At 37.6% G+C, this 20,407-nt stretch overlaps 1 protein-coding gene across 4 annotated transcripts in view; it reads left to right on the plus strand.

Annotated features, from left to right (window-relative positions):
- GDAP2 (ganglioside induced differentiation associated protein 2) overlaps positions 1-20,407 on the plus strand; it is a 68,004-nt gene that overhangs the window by 28,638 nt on the left and 18,959 nt on the right. For all 4 annotated transcript variants that reach the window (XM_013045047.2, XM_004771056.3, XM_004771057.3 and 1 more), the window contains 4 exons: positions 3,858-3,934; positions 5,297-5,456; positions 6,488-6,644; positions 19,624-19,700. In XM_013045047.2, the coding sequence (XP_012900501.1) occupies positions 3,858-3,934; positions 5,297-5,456; positions 6,488-6,644; positions 19,624-19,700 (471 nt within the window). The remainder of the gene's footprint in view (positions 1-3,857; positions 3,935-5,296; positions 5,457-6,487; positions 6,645-19,623; positions 19,701-20,407) is intronic.

Here is a 20,407-nt window from a genome sequence, read left to right on the forward strand (position 1 = left end):
TTAGAACTACTTCAGTAGGAAACCAGGTTATCACTACTCTGCATGTATTCTGAATGGTGCCTTACCAAACCAAAGTTCCTGCTTTTTTTTTTTTTTTTTTTTAAGATTTTATTTATTTATTTGACAGAGATCACAAGTAGGCAGAGAGGCAGGCAGAGAGTGAGGGGGGAGCAGGCTTCCCTGCTGAGCAGGGAGCCCGATGCGGGACTCAATCCCAGAACCCTGGGATCATGACCCGAGCTGAAGGCAGAGGCTTAACCACTGAGCCACCCAGGCGCCCCAAGTTCCTGCTTTTTTATAATTCTTTCTGACAAAGCTCTTGGCAGTCTTGATGTTCTCTGATTCCTTAGTCCTTGCCCCATCATCCCATACATTGAGCTAATGTCTCTCTTTCTTATTAAAGTAATCATATAGGTCCCAGTTTAAAGAGGCAACGACATTTTATAGAAAAGGCTCTGAAAAGGGAGTCCAGAAGACTGGTTTTTGATCCCAGTTCTACCAGTCTCACCAGCTGTGTGGCCCCAGCTAAATCACTTGATAAATCACTCGATTTACCCTAGAGGTGTCAACTTTGAGCAGTACTTATAGTAAGAGCAGGTGAAAATCATCAGTGGCCATAAGGGACTTTGATGAAGCAATATCTAAGAACTGGATTAGCACAAATGAAATGGAAAATGTAAAGATGGACAAGTCAATTTCTATTTTATAAGGCCTATTTGACTTATTGTACCTTAAATCTAATAGCAAAACTGTAGCATCTCATTAAAAAAAATACACACATACAAACAGTTGTGGCCTTTGCTCACATACTTTCTGAGCACTTAGGAAATCAATTGCAGCATATGTGGGCCAATAACAAATCTAATAAATGTAAGTCTAAGTACTGAGTACCTAACTCTTTCTTACTTATTAAACTATTACCAAAATTTATTTCATTTGAAACCTAAGTAATATCCTCCTGATTATCTATCAAGACTGTCTTTTTTTTTTTTTCTTGGTTCATGTACAGTTCAATTCTTCATTAGAAGCCTAAGGAAACCTCTTCATTGAAATAAATTTATCAGGTTATTTATTAATGTAGCAAAATTTTGAGTGATTGTGTGGGAGGCCCCCTACTATATAGATGAGGATACAGTGGTGAGAAAAAAGATGACGCTCTCATTCTTATTGTGGTTCCATGTTGGGAATTTTAATGCCCCAGATGTCATTCTCCCCAGTTAAAGGGCTTTCACTAAAAGTTAGGTACATGACATCCTGGTTGGTTGCAAAGAATAGGGCACAGATCAAACTCTGAGAGAAACCATTTGAATTGGCAGTTGGTACTAAAATCTTACAGCTGTGACATCACTCTTTCTTTTCTCCTTTGTGCAGAATTACTTTTCTTAATGAATTCTGCTGAGGGTTACTGTCTGGTATTGTATTTTGTCTTCTAGTAGAAATCCTACTATTATATGCTGGGAAACCAATATATGTGAACATTAATTAAAACTTGGTGTCTGGGTGCCTAGATGGCTCAGTCGCTTAAGCATCTGACTTAGTGGTCATGGGATTAGGTCCCACATCCTGCTCAGAGTCATGGGATTGGGCCCCACATCCTGCTCTGTACCCAGTGCAGAGTCTGCTTGTCCAACTCTTTCTCTGCTCCTCCCCCTACTCGCACATGCGTGCACTCTTTATCTCTAAATAAAATCTTTTTTTTTTTTTTAAGATTTTTTATTTATTTATTTGACAGACAGAGATCACAAGTAGGCAGAGAGGCAGGCAGAGAGAGGGGGAAGCAGGCTCCTTGCTGAGCAGAGAGCCTGATGCGGGACTAGATCCCAGGACCCTAAGATTGGGACCCTGAGCCGAAGGCAGAGGCTTAACCCACCTAGGCACCCCATCTAAATAAAATCTTAAAAATCAAAACAACTTGGTGTCAAAATAAAAGAAGGTCCCTTTTTGAAAATATATTTTTAGAAAATTGTTAAAGCAGAATAGTGAGAGAAATGAAAAATAAATTTGTCACCTAGCAGAGGGAGAATTCTAAATAGTTTAATCTTTCAATAAATCTGTCTAAGATTCTCAAGATACAGTAGTGAACAAGGTAGGCAATATGTAGACCCATAACCAGACCCATAGAATGTTACTTCAGCTACTAGTTATTTTTGAATGATTGTTTGCCATATCTTAAGATGTGCTAGGTTCTGGTAATATTAATGTAAGATATACTTGGCCTTCAGCAAGCTCGCAGTCTAGCTATAATATGGAATGAGAAGTTCACAAATGGAGGGCCTTTCAGGTTATAGGAGGAACACAAGGAAGGTTGGAGTTCCGTACAAACCGGATGGCCTTGGACTGGGTCTTGAAAATGAGGAGGAGTTCACTAATAGGTCATGGTGAATGAATGGTATTCTAGTCAAAGGTAACCATGCAAGCAGAGGCAGGGTAGCATGAAAGTTAAGTGGAATGTTGTGAGTACAACAAAGAAGCCAACTGGCTGAAAGTAAGGTCTGTGGGAGGATGATGGGAAATAAGACTAAAGGGCAGGGTTGGAGGGGTGGCCAGTTGAAGTCTAAGTGTGGCAAACAATGCTGGGGACTTAGATCCTAACCTAGAAGCAGTGCAGAGCCTCAGAATTATTTAGTAAGGAGGGTGACAAGGGAAGAAAGATAACTCAGGCAACAGTGAATATATAGACCTGGAAAAGAGAAACAAGAAAACAAGAGCTTATTGCTGAAGTCTTCTTGAGCATTAAGATCCTAAGAACAGCTGGAAGACGGCAGGAATGGATGTCAGAAATAGCAGCAGAATTTAAAGGACATGATAACCCATTGAAAATGCATAATGAAAGGAGAGGTGAAAAAAGTGTTAAAAAAAAATCAGGATTTGAGCTTGGATGAGTGATTTGATGTTGCTATGTTATAAAATATATAGGTAGAGGAACAGATTTTTTGGGGAAAGATGGAGATCAATTTTGGATCTCTGAAGTTCAAGGTTTCTGGTTATCTGGGCAAATATGCCCAGAAGGCAGTAGGGAATTTAGCTGTTTTATTCAGAAAACAATATAAAGCTTTGAGAATGTCAGTGTTTACATTGGTGCTAAGCCAGCAAAGTGGTGAGCTAAAGAGAATTTATTTATTTATTTATTATATATTCATAATATATATTTATCATATATTTGTAATATATATATTTCTTGATATATATATATATCAAGAAAATAAATGTGGAGGACAACATTTTTAAAAGGTAGGGCATGGACACGTACAACTAAAGCTAGAGAAATCTCTAGTGAGATAAGGACTGAGGAAAGGCCATTAGGTTTCATTAATAGGAAATTGATAGGGAAGAATCAGGATAACGTAGAAATTAAGAAAAAAAGAATTCCCCTTTGGTCAGTGGGATTTTGACAGGGTTGCAATGCTGAGTAGTTCCCTGAATTCTATAACTAAATGAATGGTCAGATAGAGAGGCCCCAAGGAATAAAAATACACTGGATAAGGAAGACTTGTTTGGAATCAGCATCTTCTATAGCCAGGCACTGTTCTAAAAGTTGGCAATAAAGCAGTAAATAAAATAAAGCTCTTGCTGGCGGGGTACTTTTATTCTAGCAGATGGGGCAGGGAGGGCGGAGAAGATCTAAAATAAGCAAGAGACTCCAGAAAATGTCTATAATATTTGCTCTGGAGGAAAGCAAATCAGAGGAGTGTTAGATACAGTACTCTGGGAAGGCTTCACTGATGTGTCATTGAGCAGAGAGCTGACTGAAATGAGGAGTGATCCATTATAAAAATAAAACTTTGAAGAGTTTAAGTTTTCTTCACACAGGTTATTTCTTATTTATTGAATAATTTTTTTTCTATTCCTTTCCTTAGGCACTGTAAGGAGATTCCTAGAAATTCATGGAGAGACCATTGAAAAAGTAGTATTTGCTGTCTCTGAACTAGAAGAGGTATTTTGCTAATTATGTTGCATTGTTTTAATCTCATTTTTGTTTGCCTTTGCCTCATCATTATTTACTGAGTTGCCAGCAGGCAAATTCTAGGTATCTGTGAATGTATTTGGCAGTGGGCCTTACCATCCTTTGTTAAAAAGAACACGTATTAGAGACTAAAAACAAGTTAAGAAAGAGCATGTAGTCATGTTTTTACTGCTAAACTGTTTTCATTTCGTGAAATCTTACAAGGTGTTATTTTGCTTTGCTCCCTGTATTAGCTCTTGAAATCTCTCAAGGCATCACCTTATAATCCAAGTACTGGGTACCTGGGCAGTATAACTGGAAAATTGATGTGCTGGGAAAGCCTTGGGTCTACCTTACCTAGAATCATGACATCCCAGCCTAGTGACTAGCATTGAATAAGTTGTGAGGTTTATGTTTTGTTTTGTTGTGTGTAGTAAGGTTTAGTATGTTTCAATTAAATTTAGAGCCGTTTTAGAAAAGAGTTCTTTTTCTTTTAACCCTTTTTAAATTTTACTTAGTTTTAGTGTGCTCTATCCAGTTCAGTTTGTATTATTTTTGCTGTTTTGTGTCCTTGGCAAGTTACTTAATCTCTCTATGCTTTGATAAAATAGGAGTATTAGTAGTACTTATATCGCAGGAGTACAGTGATGAATGAGTTGACACATGTGAAATATCCATTCATGGTATTAATAGTGATATACATGATTATAAATACTTTTGAAATTGCTGAAATGAGGCACATTTCTTGTTTGCTATCTCTTCTTGTTTCATCTGGTTTACCTATTCATTCAGTGATCTTTTGCTGAGTATCTGTATCTTCCAAGTTTATTACACTAGATTCTGTTAATACACCAGTTGAACAAGTGAGGGTCATTGTCCTCAAGGAATCCGTTGTCTGTTGGTGGGGACAGACCATTCAGATAAGTTATGGCAATTACGATAAGTGCATTACTGAAGGTATGGAATGGATAGGAGCGCATAACTGCAGCCTGCACAAGGTTAAAAGCTTCCCATGGGAGGTGATACACTTGAAATCATTGTAAAAAATAAATAAGATACTCCAAGGGAGGGGCAAATGACAATAGGACAGGAGTGGGGGGACTTAACTTACGCATACATTGGTTCAGTGACTTGATGTTGGATGGGAGTCACGTTTAACTTGACCTTCTGACAATACCCTGACCTTTAACGTATTAACTCTTTGAGGGTCCCAGATAGCATCTAGTTGAGCTTAGAAGCAGTAAGGTTTTTATTCTTGATGGAGGCTGTCTTCCCAGTGTCTGAAACAGCACCAAGCTCGTGTGCTTCGTTACTTCATTATTTTTCACAGAATGTCTTGCTTTTCTGACACAGGCTACTTACCAAAAGCTGCTACCTCTGTACTTCCCAAGGTCACTAAAGGAGGAATACCGATCATTGCCATATCTACCTGCAGATATTGGAAATGCAGAAGGGGAGCCTGTGGTACCTGAACGACAGATTAGAATATGTGAAAAACCTGGTGCCCCGGAAGGTGAGTTCTGCTGTTCTTAATTTCCCTCTTTTATCAGGAACTGATAAAACACACCATCAGTAATTATGGCGAAAGTTCAGTCTACCTTTGGGGAGCTCTCTGTGGTGTGACATTAAGTTCAGGCCCTACTTGGATATTTTTAGAGTCTTAATCTTGTTAAAATTTAGTCTTTTAAGTTAAAATACATATATTTATACACCTACCCCCACCCACACACAAAGTATCAAGTCTCTTAGGAGTAGAGATTCAGAGGTGGATATAACAACATTTGCACCCTCATGAAGTTCATAGTTGTATGCAGGACCCTGTTGAGATAGCAATCAAGTAAAGTGGGGAACCCAGTAAGAGACAGATGACCCATTCCCAAAATACTGACTTCTAGCCAAACATAAAATGATCATCTGAATACATTAGAAAGTTGATCTATTAATTTGTAGTGAGAACTAGAACTCATATGAGCCAGATGATTATGCAGGCATGACAGGTATAGAAAATGAGGATGCTAAATTAGAGTGAAGATATATCTTAGTGAATGTGGATCGTACCCTACAGCCCTGGTCCAGTCATCTCCCTTTGAGAATTATCTGACAAAAGGACTCCAGTTTTTGAATCAATTTATCATGTGCTCCCTCCTTTAGTAGAGATAAATGACCCCAAACATTTGTTCTTTATATTTCTCTTCTGTTAGATGCAGTGCTGTAACCCTTCTTTAAACCTACATACAGTGTAACTAATTCTATCTTTTTGCATATCATTACATTCTGCTCTTTCCTTCTTAAGGCTATACCCAGGTCATCTTGATTTGATTTCATGTATTCCTAAAACTTCTGTCACACAAGGACAGGTGGTTTCTTGCATTACTTCAATTGTTCAAATGCCTAAATCTGATTTCAGTTTGATTCTTAAAAAAATAACCTCAACCCCAGTTTTTTTTATTATGCCACAGTCTTCCCTGTTGCATCATTCATAATCTGTAGCGTTTACTGTCAGGTTTTGTCATAAGCTCTCTGTTGATGGTATTTTTGTTATAGACACCCAAGAAGAGGAAGCTGAAGGCTTGGGAGTTGACCTCTCTTTCATCGGCTCTCATGCTTTTGCTCGAATGGAAGGAGATATTGACAAGCAAAGACGACTGATCCTTCAGGGACAGTTATCAGAGGCAGCCCTGCAGAAGCAGCATCAAAGAAAGTAAGGCAAACCCCTTTGTACTGATAGACATGGAAGGACAGGAGAAATAAGCAAGGAGCCTACATCTGCTAAATGTTCTACATATAATGTGTTCTCATCTGTTCTTCATGACAATCTGCTGAGGAAGATAGCAACCCCTTTTTGTAGATGCAGAAATTCAAAGTTAATTTTATCAGTTGTCACAGTTAATTTGTGGTGAAGCCAGTGTTCAGATGCACATCTGATTTCAGAGCTCCTGATCTTCCTGCAGTAATTTTTGTGCCTCTGGGTGAAGTTAGGTTCTTAAAGTAGAACAGGAAAAGGGAAAGCAGAGTTGTGAAGTTTTTACTTTTCTATATTTGTAATTAAAACATAATCTACAGTTTTGTTCAATTTAAAAGCCCTTTACTTCTCCCCAATTTATCCCAAGGACCTTATAAAGCCATTCCATTTCTTTCATGTTTTCTGTTTTTCTTTTTTAGTTTCAATTCAGTTAATTAACATGTAGTATAATATTAGCTTCAGAGATAGAGGTTAGTAATTCATCAGTTTTATATAACATCCAGTGCTCATTACATCCTGTGCTCCCTTAATGTCCATCAAGCTCTTATCCCATCCCATGACCTCCCTCCCCTCTCGCAACCCCTCAGTTTGTTTCCTATGATTAAGGGTCTCTTATGGTTTGCCTCCCTCTCTGATTTCGTCTTGTTTTATTTTTCCGTCTCTTTCCCTATGCTCCTCTGTTTTGTTTCTTAAATTCCCCATTTGAGTGAAATCATGTGATAATTCTCTTTCTCTGATTGACTTATTTCACTTAGCATAATACGTTCTAGTTCCCATCCATGTTGTTGCACGTGGCAAGATTTTTTTTTTTAAGATTTTATTTATTTAGTTAGTTATTTGACAGAGAGCACAAACAGGGGAAGCAGGAGAGGGAAAAGCAGGCTCCCCACTGAGCAGGGAGCCCAGTGTGGGGCTTGATCCCAGGACCCTAGGATCATGACCTGAGCTGAAGGCAGATGCTTAACTGACTGAGCCAGGTGCCCCAAGACTTTTTTTTTTTCTTTTTTTGGCTAGCTGAGTAATATTCCATTGTATATATATTCTGCATCTTTATCCATTCATCTGTCGATGGACATCTGGGTTCCTTCCATAGTTTGGCTATTGTGGACAATGCTGCTATAAACATTGGGGTGCAGGTGCCTCTTTGGATCACTACATTCGTATCTCTGGGATAAATACCTAGTAGTGCAGTTGCTGGGTCATAGGGTAACTCTATTTTCAACCTTTTCAGGAACCTCCATGCTGTTTTCTAGAGTGGCTGTACCAGCTTGCCTTCCCATAAACTATAGGAGGGTTCCCCTTTCTCTGCATTCTCACCAACGTCTGTGCTTTCCTGGCTTGTTAATTTTAGCCATTCTGACTGGTGTGAGGTGGTATCTCATTGTGGTTTTGATTTGTATTTCCCTAATGCTGAGTGAAGTTGACCATTTTTTCATGTGCCTGGTGGCCATTTGCATATGTTCTTTGGAGAAGTGTCTGTTCATGTTTTCTGCCCATTTCTTGATTGGATTATTTGTTCTTTTGGTGTTGAGTTTGATAAGTTCTTTATAGATCTTGGATACTAGCCCTTTATCTGATAACACATTTGCAAATATCTTCTCCATTTTGTAGATTGTCTTTTAGTTTTGTTGACTGTTTCCTCTGCTGTGTAAAGCCTTTGTTTTTGTTTTTGTTTTTAAACATTTTATTTAATTTGAGAGAGAGGGAGAGACAGTGGTAGTAAGATAGTAAGAGAGAGCACAAGCAGGGAGGAGAGGGAGAAGCAGGCTCCTGCTGAGCAAGGAGCCCAGTGTGGGGTTCAATCCCAGGACCAGGATGGTGACTTGAGCCAAAGGCAGGAGCTTAATGATTGAGCCACCCATGCGCCCCTGCAGAACCGTTTTATCTTGATGAAATCCCAATAATTCATTTTTGCTTTTGTTTCCCTTGCCTTTGGAGATGTGTCTAGCAAGAAGTTGGTGCGGCAGGGTTCAGAGAGATTTCTGCCTGTGTTCTCCTCTAGGATTTTGATGGATTTCTGTCTCACATTTAGACCTTTCATCCATTTTGAGCGTATTTTTATGTGTGGTGTAAGAAAATGGTCCAGTTTCATTGTTCTGCATGTAGCTGTCCAATTTTCCCAACACCATTTGTTGAAGAGACTCTTTTTCCATTGGATATTCTTTCCTACTTTGTTGAAGATTAGTTGACCACAGAGTTGAAGGTCAATTTCTGGGCTCTCTATTCTGTTCCATTGATCTATGTTTCTGTTTTTGTGCCAGTACCATACTGTCTTGATGGTTACAGCTTTGAAATAGAGCTTGAAGTCTGTAATTGTGATGCTGCCAACTTTGGTTTCCTTTTTCAACATTCCTCTGGCTATTCAGGGTCTTTTCTGGTTCCATACAAATTTTAGGATTGTTTGTTCCAGCTCTGTTGAAAAGTGTTGACGGTATTTTCATAGTGATTCCATTGAATGTATAGATTGCTTTGCATAGCATAGACTTTGTTTTTTTTTTCTTTTTAAAGATTTTATTTATGGGAAGCCTGGGTAGCTCAGTTGGTTAAGCGGCTGCCTTCAGCTGAGGTCATGATCCCGAAGTCCTGGGATCGAGTCCCACATTGGGCTCCTTGCTCAGCGGAGAGCCTGCTTCTCCCTCTGCCTCTGCCTGCCACTCTGTCTGCCTGTGCTCACTCTCTCTGACAAAAAAAAAAAAAAGGATTTTATTTATTTGAGAGAGAGAGATCACAAGTAGGCAAGGAGGGCCGGGGAAGCAGGCTCCCCGCTGAGCAGAGAGCCCAATGCAGGGCACCATCCCAGGACCCTGAGATCATGACCTACGCCGAAGGCAGAAGCTTAACCCACTGAGCCACCCAGTTGCCCCTAGCATAGACATTGTAACAGTATTTGTTCTTCCAGTCCTTGAGCATGGAATGTTTTTCCATTTCTTTGTGTCTTCCTCAATTTCTTTCGTAAGTGTTCTATAGTTTTCAAAGTACAGATCCTTTCCCTCTTTGGTTAGGTATATTCCTAGGTATCTTATGGTGCTTTCTAAAGCAATTCTGAATAAGTCCTTTTTAAAGCATAAAGGAAAGCAGGTTATGTACTTCTGGGTAAGCTTTTCCAAGGATTAACAGTCCTTGGAAAGCTAGCTGCTTTTCAGAAACTTTTAAAGGAAAGAAAAATGATAAACTCTGAACAGTTCATATCAGCATTATCTTATGGGGTTAGTTGAAAGGTTAACATAGGGTTGTTGTGAGCACCTGGTACTTAGCAAATTCTTGAGGTTGGTCACTGCTGTTCTGGGAACTGAGTAAATCATTGTCTCTTTTACCTTTTAGCTTTGGTACTTGCCATTCCTTTTGATTGGAATACCCTCATCCTTTAATTCCTGCCCATTCTCCAGGTTTCACCTTAAAAGTACTTTCTTCTGAAAATTTAACTCCCTGGAGATAAGCCAGGATAGACGAGAAATCTGGAACAGGTGCCTCCTCCTCTATTTCTTTTTCATACCCTATACTTAACCAAAGCATAGCATTAGCATTTATCACAGTATATTGCAGTGATGTGTGGTTGTTTTAAGTCTCTATCCATAAACTGGGAGTGGACTAGATGGCCTCTGGAATTCCTCACAGAATTAGATAGAATGCTGTGTCTCTGAGTTTCTGGTCTTCATGTTATTTTGATTTTATATTTAGAATTGACAGCAAATTTGCCACTAGGTGGCAGCAATGACTAGCTTTTGCAAAGGCAGTCACCATCAAGTAATAGTTTTAATGGTTTTTTAACTTGGCATGTGTAAGAATCATCTGACAAACATTTTCCCCTAAATACAGTGAGGGGGCTCTCCCTCACATGACTGGGACTTTGGCATCTGTATATATTTTGAAACTTTTTCACATTGTGATTCTTGTACTGTTAGGTCAGGATACCTTTTTCTAGTCAAAGGCAGTGGTTCTCACACAATTTAGTCTTTGTTGTTGAGGATGCCAGAGAGCTTTTGTTTACATGGTTTGTACCTACCAATATTTATCATATGAGAAATTGTTTATTAATTCATTTAAAAATAACCCATCATGTTTTTTTAAAAATAACTCTTTTAAAAAATGAGTGAGAAGATACGGCACTCACTGTCTTACATTTTTGCCAGTGTTTAAATGTTTGGCTTAATAGAAGACAGCTGGATTCTCATATCAGTGTTCAAACTGTTGGAATAAGTTATCTTGGGTGAAGTATATAAAGAAAATCTAACCTCACTTAGATATATAATTTGAAAGGGGAGGAATATGTTAATAGCCTTTCAATTAACTTATGATCTTCTTTGATATTATAACATAAATCGGTAAGTGGTAGTTTCTTAAAGCTTAGTTATAATATGGAATCTTAAAGCATATCTGTGAATTTTTATGTTCTGTTATATTAAAATGTTTGTTCTATCCTGCTCTTGGAATGGGTTTTGTAATAGGAATTTACAGCATGAATTATAACATGATGGATTGTCTTTTGGAAAATACTGATTCACTGAATTTTTCAGATCTCCTAGATACTGATACATTTCATTATATGATATCAAAAAATTACATTTTGTTAATATTGCCACTGATCTCATCAGAAAAGTCTTTAAGTATTAGGAACTGTAAACTTCTGGGGATGCATACAAATTTTCCAAAAATATATGTATATTTTAAAGCTCAAGTTTTATCACTGGCAAGAAATACCGTTGGCTGTTTTTCTTGAAATGATAGGGTCACTTTATTCATTTTGAGAAAACGTCTGCCAAATACTCATGTTGAATAACCACAGTTTGTCTGCCAGTCATTATTTGAAGAAAAACAGTGTTCCATGAAAAAAAGCAATAGAGTTTAGCTTACAAGTCATACAGTGCCTTTCTTCAAGACAACCTCATACTTCAGTATGCAGAATTACTTTATGTGCTCTTCCCATTTTATGATACATTAATCTTAAAAAGACGTGTTCCAAGGGTTGATCTAATAAAATTAATTTTATACCTCCTCATCAAAGACATTTTTAAACTGGATTTTTTCTTTATCTTTCTTTCTTTCTTTCTTCTTTTCTTTTCTTTTTTTTTTTTTTTTCCTGTGAGAATTTTGGCAGTGAAGTACAGTGACTGCTAGTATTGAATCTGGTTCCTCTGCCCTGATTCATTCTAGAGCACTAGTAGTCTACTTAACAATGCTTTTGCACCACTGGTGCAAATGTCAACGCAGTGAAAATGGCACATGATGTTTCAGTGTCATTGTGAAACTGTCAAAACAGTTTTGACCTTGCAAACCCCCTAAAAAAGTGGACCACACTTTGAGAACCACTGGTCACCAGTACCTTATAGTTGAAAGGAGTTTTGGTGATCATCTGGTAACAGTTTTTCCAAAGTGGAGTATGCAGTCTGTGAGCATTAGAATCACCAGGGCTGCTTACTAAAAATGTGTATGCCCCACACCAAACTTCATGAATCAGAATCTCTGTGGAAGAGGCTCAGAAATCTTCTAAAAAGTTTCTTAAGTGATTCTTTTGTGTTTAAATACTGATCTAGTGTGTCTCCTTTACATGGGGTAAGTAATCTCCTAGACTGGCTTGCCCAGAGTTCCAATTCACTGAGAAAGAGCCTTCAAAATGGCTGTTGTGGCACATCTCCCTTCTCTTCCACCTTCTTCAGCCCACTTAAACAAACCGGCTTCAGACAAGTTGGCAAAGGACTAGAGATTTTTTGTGTTCATATTACAAAGAACTGCACTGTTACCACTTTTCTCCAATCAGCCAACCTCTTCTTCTCTCTTTTTCTCTCTTACACATTCACACACCCCTCATATCTTTCCCATTTCTCCATGAGAGTTACAGATAATCTGGAAATTTTGAAGTTTGTTAGACTGGAGGCTTGTCATTGTCTCTTTCTCTCTTTAATGAGGACATTTGTTTTACTTAATAATGACTAGTTCAAGGCAGTATTTAAATAAATCTATTCACACCTTTTTGAAAAGGAGTCCAGAGCAAAGGAATAGGTTCTAGGAAGGAATATGAACACAGCATGGAAAGTACTGTCCTAGTAGAAGGCCTTGATCTTGAGATTCATATTTGTTATGCAGTCAGTAGTTTCCATTCAGTTCAGGAAACATTGGATATTTACTCTGTACAAGATAATATTCTAGGTACTGAAATATACTGAGATAAATAAGGTAGTCCTTCTGTTTTAAAGTTAATGAGTGAGCCACACCACCTTCAGATGTCAGGGGTGTGTTCTGAAGGGTGGTCAGGCTGTGTGCCCATGTAGTCAGTACATAGTTGCCAACTGACAGAAGAGCACAGCCTGTAGCTCCCAGAGCCTGAACTAAGAAATGGGCTAGGTGCCTCTCTCACACAGTTCTCTTGAGTAATAAGCTACGTCTGAATCAAAAGGTTTTCACATTTCCCATGTAAGTGTCCAGTGCCTGTGATGATTAAAGATGAGGTGTCTCATAGCTATACTGCAGAATACTTCAGAATAGTAGCAGCTCAAAAGTGTGGTCAAGGAACCAGGGACCCTTTTATAGGGAGCCTGTGAGACCACAACTAGTTTTATAATGCTACTCGGACACATTTGCCCTTTTCCTTCTCATTCCCACAGTGTTTGGTGGAGTTTTCCGAGGCTACTTACGATGTCACATTGCAGCAGATTAAATGCAGAAGCAGATGTGAGAATCCAGCAGAACTTAGAGATTTGCAAAGACATTAAAGAAGGTTAACTCTTTTCCCTAAACACAATTTTTGTCATAGAAGTTATTTTTGTTCACATAAAAAAGCTTTTTATTGTTTTGAGATTTACAAATAATTACGTTTAAAATTTCTGTTTTTATTTCTAATATGGTGAATATTGGTAGGTATAACTGACATAAACATAAAAGGGCCCTGAGACCAGAAAGTTTGAGAACTGATGACTACTTGTTTCGAAGTTTATGGTATAACTGAGCTACGAGTCATCTGTTTGCATACTCTGTCATGTGCTGACTGTTTAAGATTGCAGGCTGTGGGTTGTTTTTTTTTAATTTATTAATTTTATTTTTTCTAAATAAGGCTTTTTACATGTAATGAGTCTGGTTTCTGTTAACTGTGTTAATTGATCAAATTAAGCAAGTGAGAGAGAGATATATATACATATATATGTATGTATATATATACACACACACATTTTCTAAATCTGAGGAAGTAGATCTTCCGTTAGCAGCATTTTTTTGAAAGCTTTCAATTCTTCCATCATTAATAGAACTAAAGTTCCCATGGATTGGCTACATAGGGTTAGATCATTGCTTTCGTGGCACTGCCTTACCACATCATTCTCTCTGTGTGGTAATCCTCCCCCCCCAAAAAATTAGCATGTTTTCTGGTTCTTTATTAATATTTCTAGGTTTTCTATCCAACTGTGACACTAATTTGGGTATATCATAAGGAAGAAGTTGGCTTACTACAAAAATTAGGAAGCAATATTCTTTTTCAAAGACAGAGATTTAAAACTTAAAAAATTCTTTTACAGTAACTTTTTCATTAGTTTTCCTCAGTCAGCTTAAGACCAGTTGCCTACGACTCTTGAGTCATTTCCCACAATAAAAACTTTATCTCCTTCATTATTAGGTATTTATTGAGCCCTTATCAATGTGCCAGGTGTCATGCTGAAAGCATACTAAAGTGACATGCAAAACAGAACAGCCTCAGCCCTCATGGAGCTTAGAATCTTGCAGAGGAGAAGAATGTTAAACTAATTACTATATGAATAACTTATTTAAGTTATAAGCTGCAGTAAGTATACCACAAGGGTCCTAAGTCAGGGTGGGGCAGTTGCCTAAGGCCAGGAAAAACTCGTGTTGACTCCAAAACCCAGGCTGTTGGTTGTACACAAATAGGTTAGTCATTAGTCTTTTAAGAGTTTTTAGGGTAAATTTTCTTCATCATTCAACCTGTGACTATGCATGTGGACAGTAATTGATTAACTGGAAGAGATTGCCTTTAACTAGCTTTATGAGGACAGCAACCAACCTTAGTTGATTGCAGCCTGTTGAGAAACTATGTAGTATTTCTGCCTTCAGAGCTCTGTAGTGGCCACCTTTGCTGCCAATTTGCCATAATTTGTGTGACTGTTTACCTATCATTATTAGTTTACCCAACAAGTAATAGAAATCTGTTTATTTGGAATAAGCTCTAAGAAAACAAGAAACTGGGCGCCTGGGTGGCTCAGTGGGTTAAGCCGCTGCCTTCGGCTCAGGTCACGATCTCAAGGTCCTGGAATCGAGTCCCACGTCGGGCTCTCTGCTCAGCGGGGAGCCTGCTTCCTCCTCTCTCTCTCTCTTTCTCTCTCTCTGCCTGCCTGCCTCTCTGCCTACTTGTGATCTCTCTGTCAAATAAATAAATAAAATCTTAAAAAAAAAAAAAAGAAAACAAGAAACTATTTTGAGTTGATGTTTTCCTTTTTTTAGCTTTTGATTGTTGGATTGGGATAAAAGCTTACATATCTTTATTGAAATAAAATGCAGAAACAACAGCAAAAAAATGAGGTGCAGTTTATAAGAGATATAATGGAAATTTTAAAATATTTTCTGACTAGATGAGGGAAATGAAGCATTTTTTCTCTACTGGCTAAGGAATTTTTTGCTTTTATTCCCTCCTCCCAAATACTTATTTAAAAGAAAATAAAATTGACTAGATAATCAAATCAAGCTTACATGATCCTAGAGGGAATGGAGGAGACTTAATAAAGAAAATACCAGATGAAGCTGTCAGTGTTGAGTTGCTGCCCTGGACTTCATTTCAGTCCTTAGAATCTGGAGCAGCACCAGTGTCTCAGCAATGATACTAAACCTTTATTGAATCATAAAGCCTTTAAAATTCTCATGTAAGCTATAAGCCTTTTCCCCATGAACATGCTTGTATAGATGTTGCTTTTGCCAACCAAAATCTATTCTAGGATCTCAAGTTGTTTATCACAGATCAAGGTTCAAAACATTTTAGAGTTGATGGTATTTCATAGTTCACACCGTGGACTACAGTCAATTTTAAATAGATTAAGAACTTAATTTTTTTTTTAATTAAAACTCATGGAAGAAGCTGTAGGCTAGTATCTTTATACCTTGGAGAAAGGACAGGTTTCTTAAACAAGATATAAAAAGCATTGACTATAAAAGAAAAAATAGCTTTGATTATATTAAAATTAAGAACACTGGCAAGTGGGGCAATGAATCTTAAGGAAAGTGAAAAGCAAAGTATAGAATGGGAGTACTCAAAGTAAATATAACTAGCAAATGATTACTATCAAGAATATACCAAGAATTCCTACAAGTAAGAAAAGAACAAATAGGCCTATAGAAAATAAACAGTATGAATAGGCATCTCACAAAAGAGGGAACATGTCCATTGAACATGAATGGGATCCCAACATCACTAGTGACCAAAGAAATGAGATACCATTACAGACCTGACTGGCAGAAGTTAAAATCTCTGCTGATATCAAGTGTTGAGAAGGACATGGATTCATAGGATCTCATATTCACTGCTTGTAGAAGTATAAATGGGTACACCACTTTGGATAAGAGATCTGGTCTTATTTCCTAAAACCGAATATACCTATAACCTGGCACTTCAACTCATGTGTATCTACCCAAGAGAAATCATGCACACATATACCAGGAAATATGTATCATGTTCAGTGATCAATAAGTTGATCAATAACAATAAGTTGTTTGTAGCAGTATGCACAGGAGCAAAAACCTGGGAACAGTTCCAAGTACTGGTAAGTAAGAGAGTGGATTAAAAAAACTCTAGTTTCCATATGGTACAGATACATCATGTAGTTGGCAAAGTGAATGAACAGCATTGCCACCCAGTGCTAGCAGTCTAGTAAATCTAACAAGTCAGACCCAAAAGATTGCATACAGTATAATAAGCTTTTTTCAAAAAGTTTTTTAGGAGTACATCAGATGAACCAAAAGGATATGAAAAGGAAGCAAGAAAATGATGGATGGGCGATTCTAGAGACTGGTTATGGGGGCAGGGGCTAGAATCAAAGGGGAATGATCATGGGATTAGAGGTAGATTATTGCTGGGTGCTACCTTTTGTTTGGGGTTTCAGGATGCTTATTTCATTAAAAATAACTAATTAGATAACCGGTTTTTAAAACATTTTGAAGATTGATTGATTGATTGATTGATTTTAGAGAGAGAGGGAGTAGGCCCAAGAGTGGGGGGAGGGGCAGAGGGAGAGAAGGTCTCTCAAGCCAACTCCCCACTGAGGGCAGAGCCAGACTGGGACTCAATCTCATGACCTGAGTAGAAATCAAGAGTCAGGTGCTTAACTGACTAAGCCACCCAGGCGCCCCTAGATGATCAGTTTTTTAAAGAAAACCATGTGTGTACCCATGATGAGAGTGTTTTGAACCAAAGTTAATTCTGTTTTGTGCACCTGAATTCCAGTTTGAAAAAAGAATTTTTCAGAGTTCTTTGAACACATTGTTATTCAGCATCAGGAGTAACCCTGGAGATTGTCTGAACATATAGAGACAAATAAGATGCATTCCCTCTTTCTTGTCTAAGAGCAGAAGCAAACACTGGCTGTAAGTGGGTGAAGCCTGTGCTAATCTTTATGGTGCAAAGAAGGGGGAGCAGTTAATTCCACATGTCTGGACCTTGCCTCCACTCCACTCCTCCTCATTCTGCCCTCCTCTCCTCCCCTTGGCATAGTGATAGAATATTTAGACTTCTGCTGGATTGCTTGTTTCATTGTGTCTTATCACAGAGTTAATTCTTTATGTGTCTATCTGATATGTTCAACTTTAAACTCTTTGAAGCCAAGGACCTTTTGCTATCATTCTCAGATGCCCCCCAAAATATCTTGAATAATATTCATGTTTACTATTTCATTAAACAAAGATCTGAGTCCCTACTATGTTGCAGGCCCTGGCATGAACACAGTACATTGTTGAGAAATGAGCTAATGAATCCAAGAATGAAGTATAGAAATTAACCAACATTTACTGAATTCCTGTTGCATGATTTGTGCTAGACCAATGATGCTTATAAGCCACTTAAGATGCATTCTGTTCAGTCTTGTTGTGAAGATGACTTAATCATAAGACAATGAGAAAACAGTACGATTGGGAATTTAGTGTGAATAACCAAGGAAGTGACTCCATGTAAAAATAGGAACAGAACATATGGATAAGGAGAACTACCATAAACATAGGTCTTCTCTTGACTTGCAAATTGTGTCTTAAACCAAAATTTAAAGCTATTTTCTCTTTGGTTTTTCAATTTACATAGGTGGGCAAGTTTCCTTTTATTTATTATTATTATTTTTTTTTTTTAAAGGAAGGGGATAAGGGGCAGAGGACAAAGGGCAAAGGGGAGAGAGAAAATCTTTAGTAGGTTCCATGCCCAGCATGGAGCCCAACTTGGGTCTTGATCTCATGACCCTGAGATCATGGTCTTAGCTGAAATCAAGAGTCAGACTCTTAACAGACTGAGCCACCCAGGTTCCCCAAGTTTCCAAATTTAATTTAAAAAGGAAAACTGTGGAACTATGTGATACCAAGTATTTTTTTTTTATAGGCAGTTGCAATTTCTGTGACACTAGCAGGCATTGTTGATTACAATCCAAATGTAATAGGCTTCCTATTAAATATCCTTAGCTGTGTAATTGTGCTTTATAGGTGAAAAGTGTTCTGCATAAGCACCACTTGGCAGATGAGGAAGCAAGTCCATAGAGGTGAAACAGCTTTACCTACTGAGGTTGCACAGAAAGTGATAGGATTAGAAACCAAGTCATCCCCTCCTGGTTTAGTTTTCCTTATGTTACGGGATGTTGCCCTATGTGACCTAGATGCTTTAAAAGTTGCTTTTCAGGGTGCCTTGGTGGCTCAGTGTGTTAAGCCTCTGCCTTTGGCTCAGGTTGTGATCTCAGGGCCCTGGGATTGAGCCCTGCATCTCATTGGGCTCTCTGCTCAGCAGAGAGCCTGCTTCCCCCCCACCCCCTGCCTGCCTCTCTGCCTACTTGTGATCTCTCTCTGTCAAATAAATAAAATCTTTGGGGAAAAAAGTTGCTTTTCATGCATTTCAGTGCCTTGAAAGCTTTTTTCACAAATGAATTTTTGAATTTTAAGAAAGTGGTATGAAATAGTAGAAAAAATACTAACCTTTTCAGAAATCTGGAGATCTGAGTACAGTTTCAAATTCAGCTCCACCAATAATTGGCTCGTAACTAAGATAAGCTCAACCTTTTACAGGTCATTTGCCCTCTTTGAGATCTTTAATGTCTTCTAGTTTTAATGCCCTCTTGGCTAAAGCCAGGCTGCGGTCCCTAGGATCTGCTATATGCATTATCGGGGCAACTGGTTTGATTAACCAATCATTAAATAGGCCTGGACTTCCTGCATAAAATTACCTAGTTCCTTTGTGGTTCCACATAATATGTTGAACATTTTCTTATGAAAACATTTATGAACTATGAAACATTATGAAAACATTTTCTTATGAAAAGTAAGCTCCTTGAGGGCACTGACCGTATCTGTTCACTGTAGGATTCTCAATACCAAGTTGTTGTTGGATGAGTGAACAACTATTTTAGATAACTGCTTTTGTTTTAAGATTCTCTATTTGCATGTTTTTTAGTAAAGGAAAATAACAGTATTTGAAAACTTAAATTGAGTACTTGGTATCTTTGCCATTTATATGAATAGTCTTCACTTTATCATAAAGGATTTTTTTAAATTGTTTAGTATGAACACCATCCTTTCTCAGTTACTCGGTAACTCATTTGTATTATCAATAACACATTAGTAGAGTTTCTGCATAGTATAATGACCTCCTTAATTCCTTGCACTTTATAATAAAATCCCATTCTTTAGGGAAAGATAAAAACAGATTCCATTTGTAAATTTAATTTACAAGGGGTTATTTTAATAATTATGTCCTTTATTTCTCTAGTTACAATCGCTGGTTATGTCAAGCAAGATCTGAGGATCTATCTGATATTGCTTCTCTAAAAGCCTTATACCAAACAGGTGAGCTTAAGGACAAAGTAACTTTTACTAATTAAGGACCTTCTCTCGCATGCTGTTAGAAACTTCATTTTTCTCTGATTTTTTTTTTTATCTGTGAGAAAAGTAATTTTTATACTAATGGGGATAGTTTTTGCTCATTGTCAAGATTGTAAAAACAACACATCAACTTACAGATTTTCATCTTACAGTTCTACATTGGTCAACTTTGTTTCTTCTTAATATCCTTTTTCTTACCTCTTCTTAATACCCTTTTTCTTACCTTTGAACATTTTTTCTGCTTTTAAAAATGTCTTCCACTTGCTGTACAAAATTCAAACCTTACATAAACATATGATGGAGATGGTGAAATTTCTCAGATTTCCACTCCTTACCGCATTAAATTTCTTTTTCAGACAGTACTTGTTAATTTTCAGAGTTGAGTTCCAAGTAGTTTTTCCTGGATCACTAATGTTATTAAAAATCATAGTGAACTTAAGCAAAAAGCTATGTATAAAAGGTCTGTGCCCTCCAGCCGTACCTTTGGCTGTCCCTGATTTAAAACCTGTAAGAAAACTTATCTTAGTAGTAAGGGTAGTCATCAAAATTTAGTGAAGCTAAAAAAAAAAAAAAAAAAAAAAAAAAAAAAAGGATTATTTTCCACATAGTGAAAGACATCTGAAGATAAAATGTAAAAAATGTAAGTTCTTGATTTTCAATCTTTTATATTT

Source organism: Mustela putorius, unplaced genomic scaffold (assembly GCF_011764305.1).
Source record: "Mustela putorius furo isolate JIRA1106 unplaced genomic scaffold, ASM1176430v1.1 tig00000585_pilon_pilon_pilon, whole genome shotgun sequence".
Classification (NCBI taxonomy): Eukaryota; Metazoa; Chordata; class Mammalia; order Carnivora; family Mustelidae; genus Mustela; species Mustela putorius.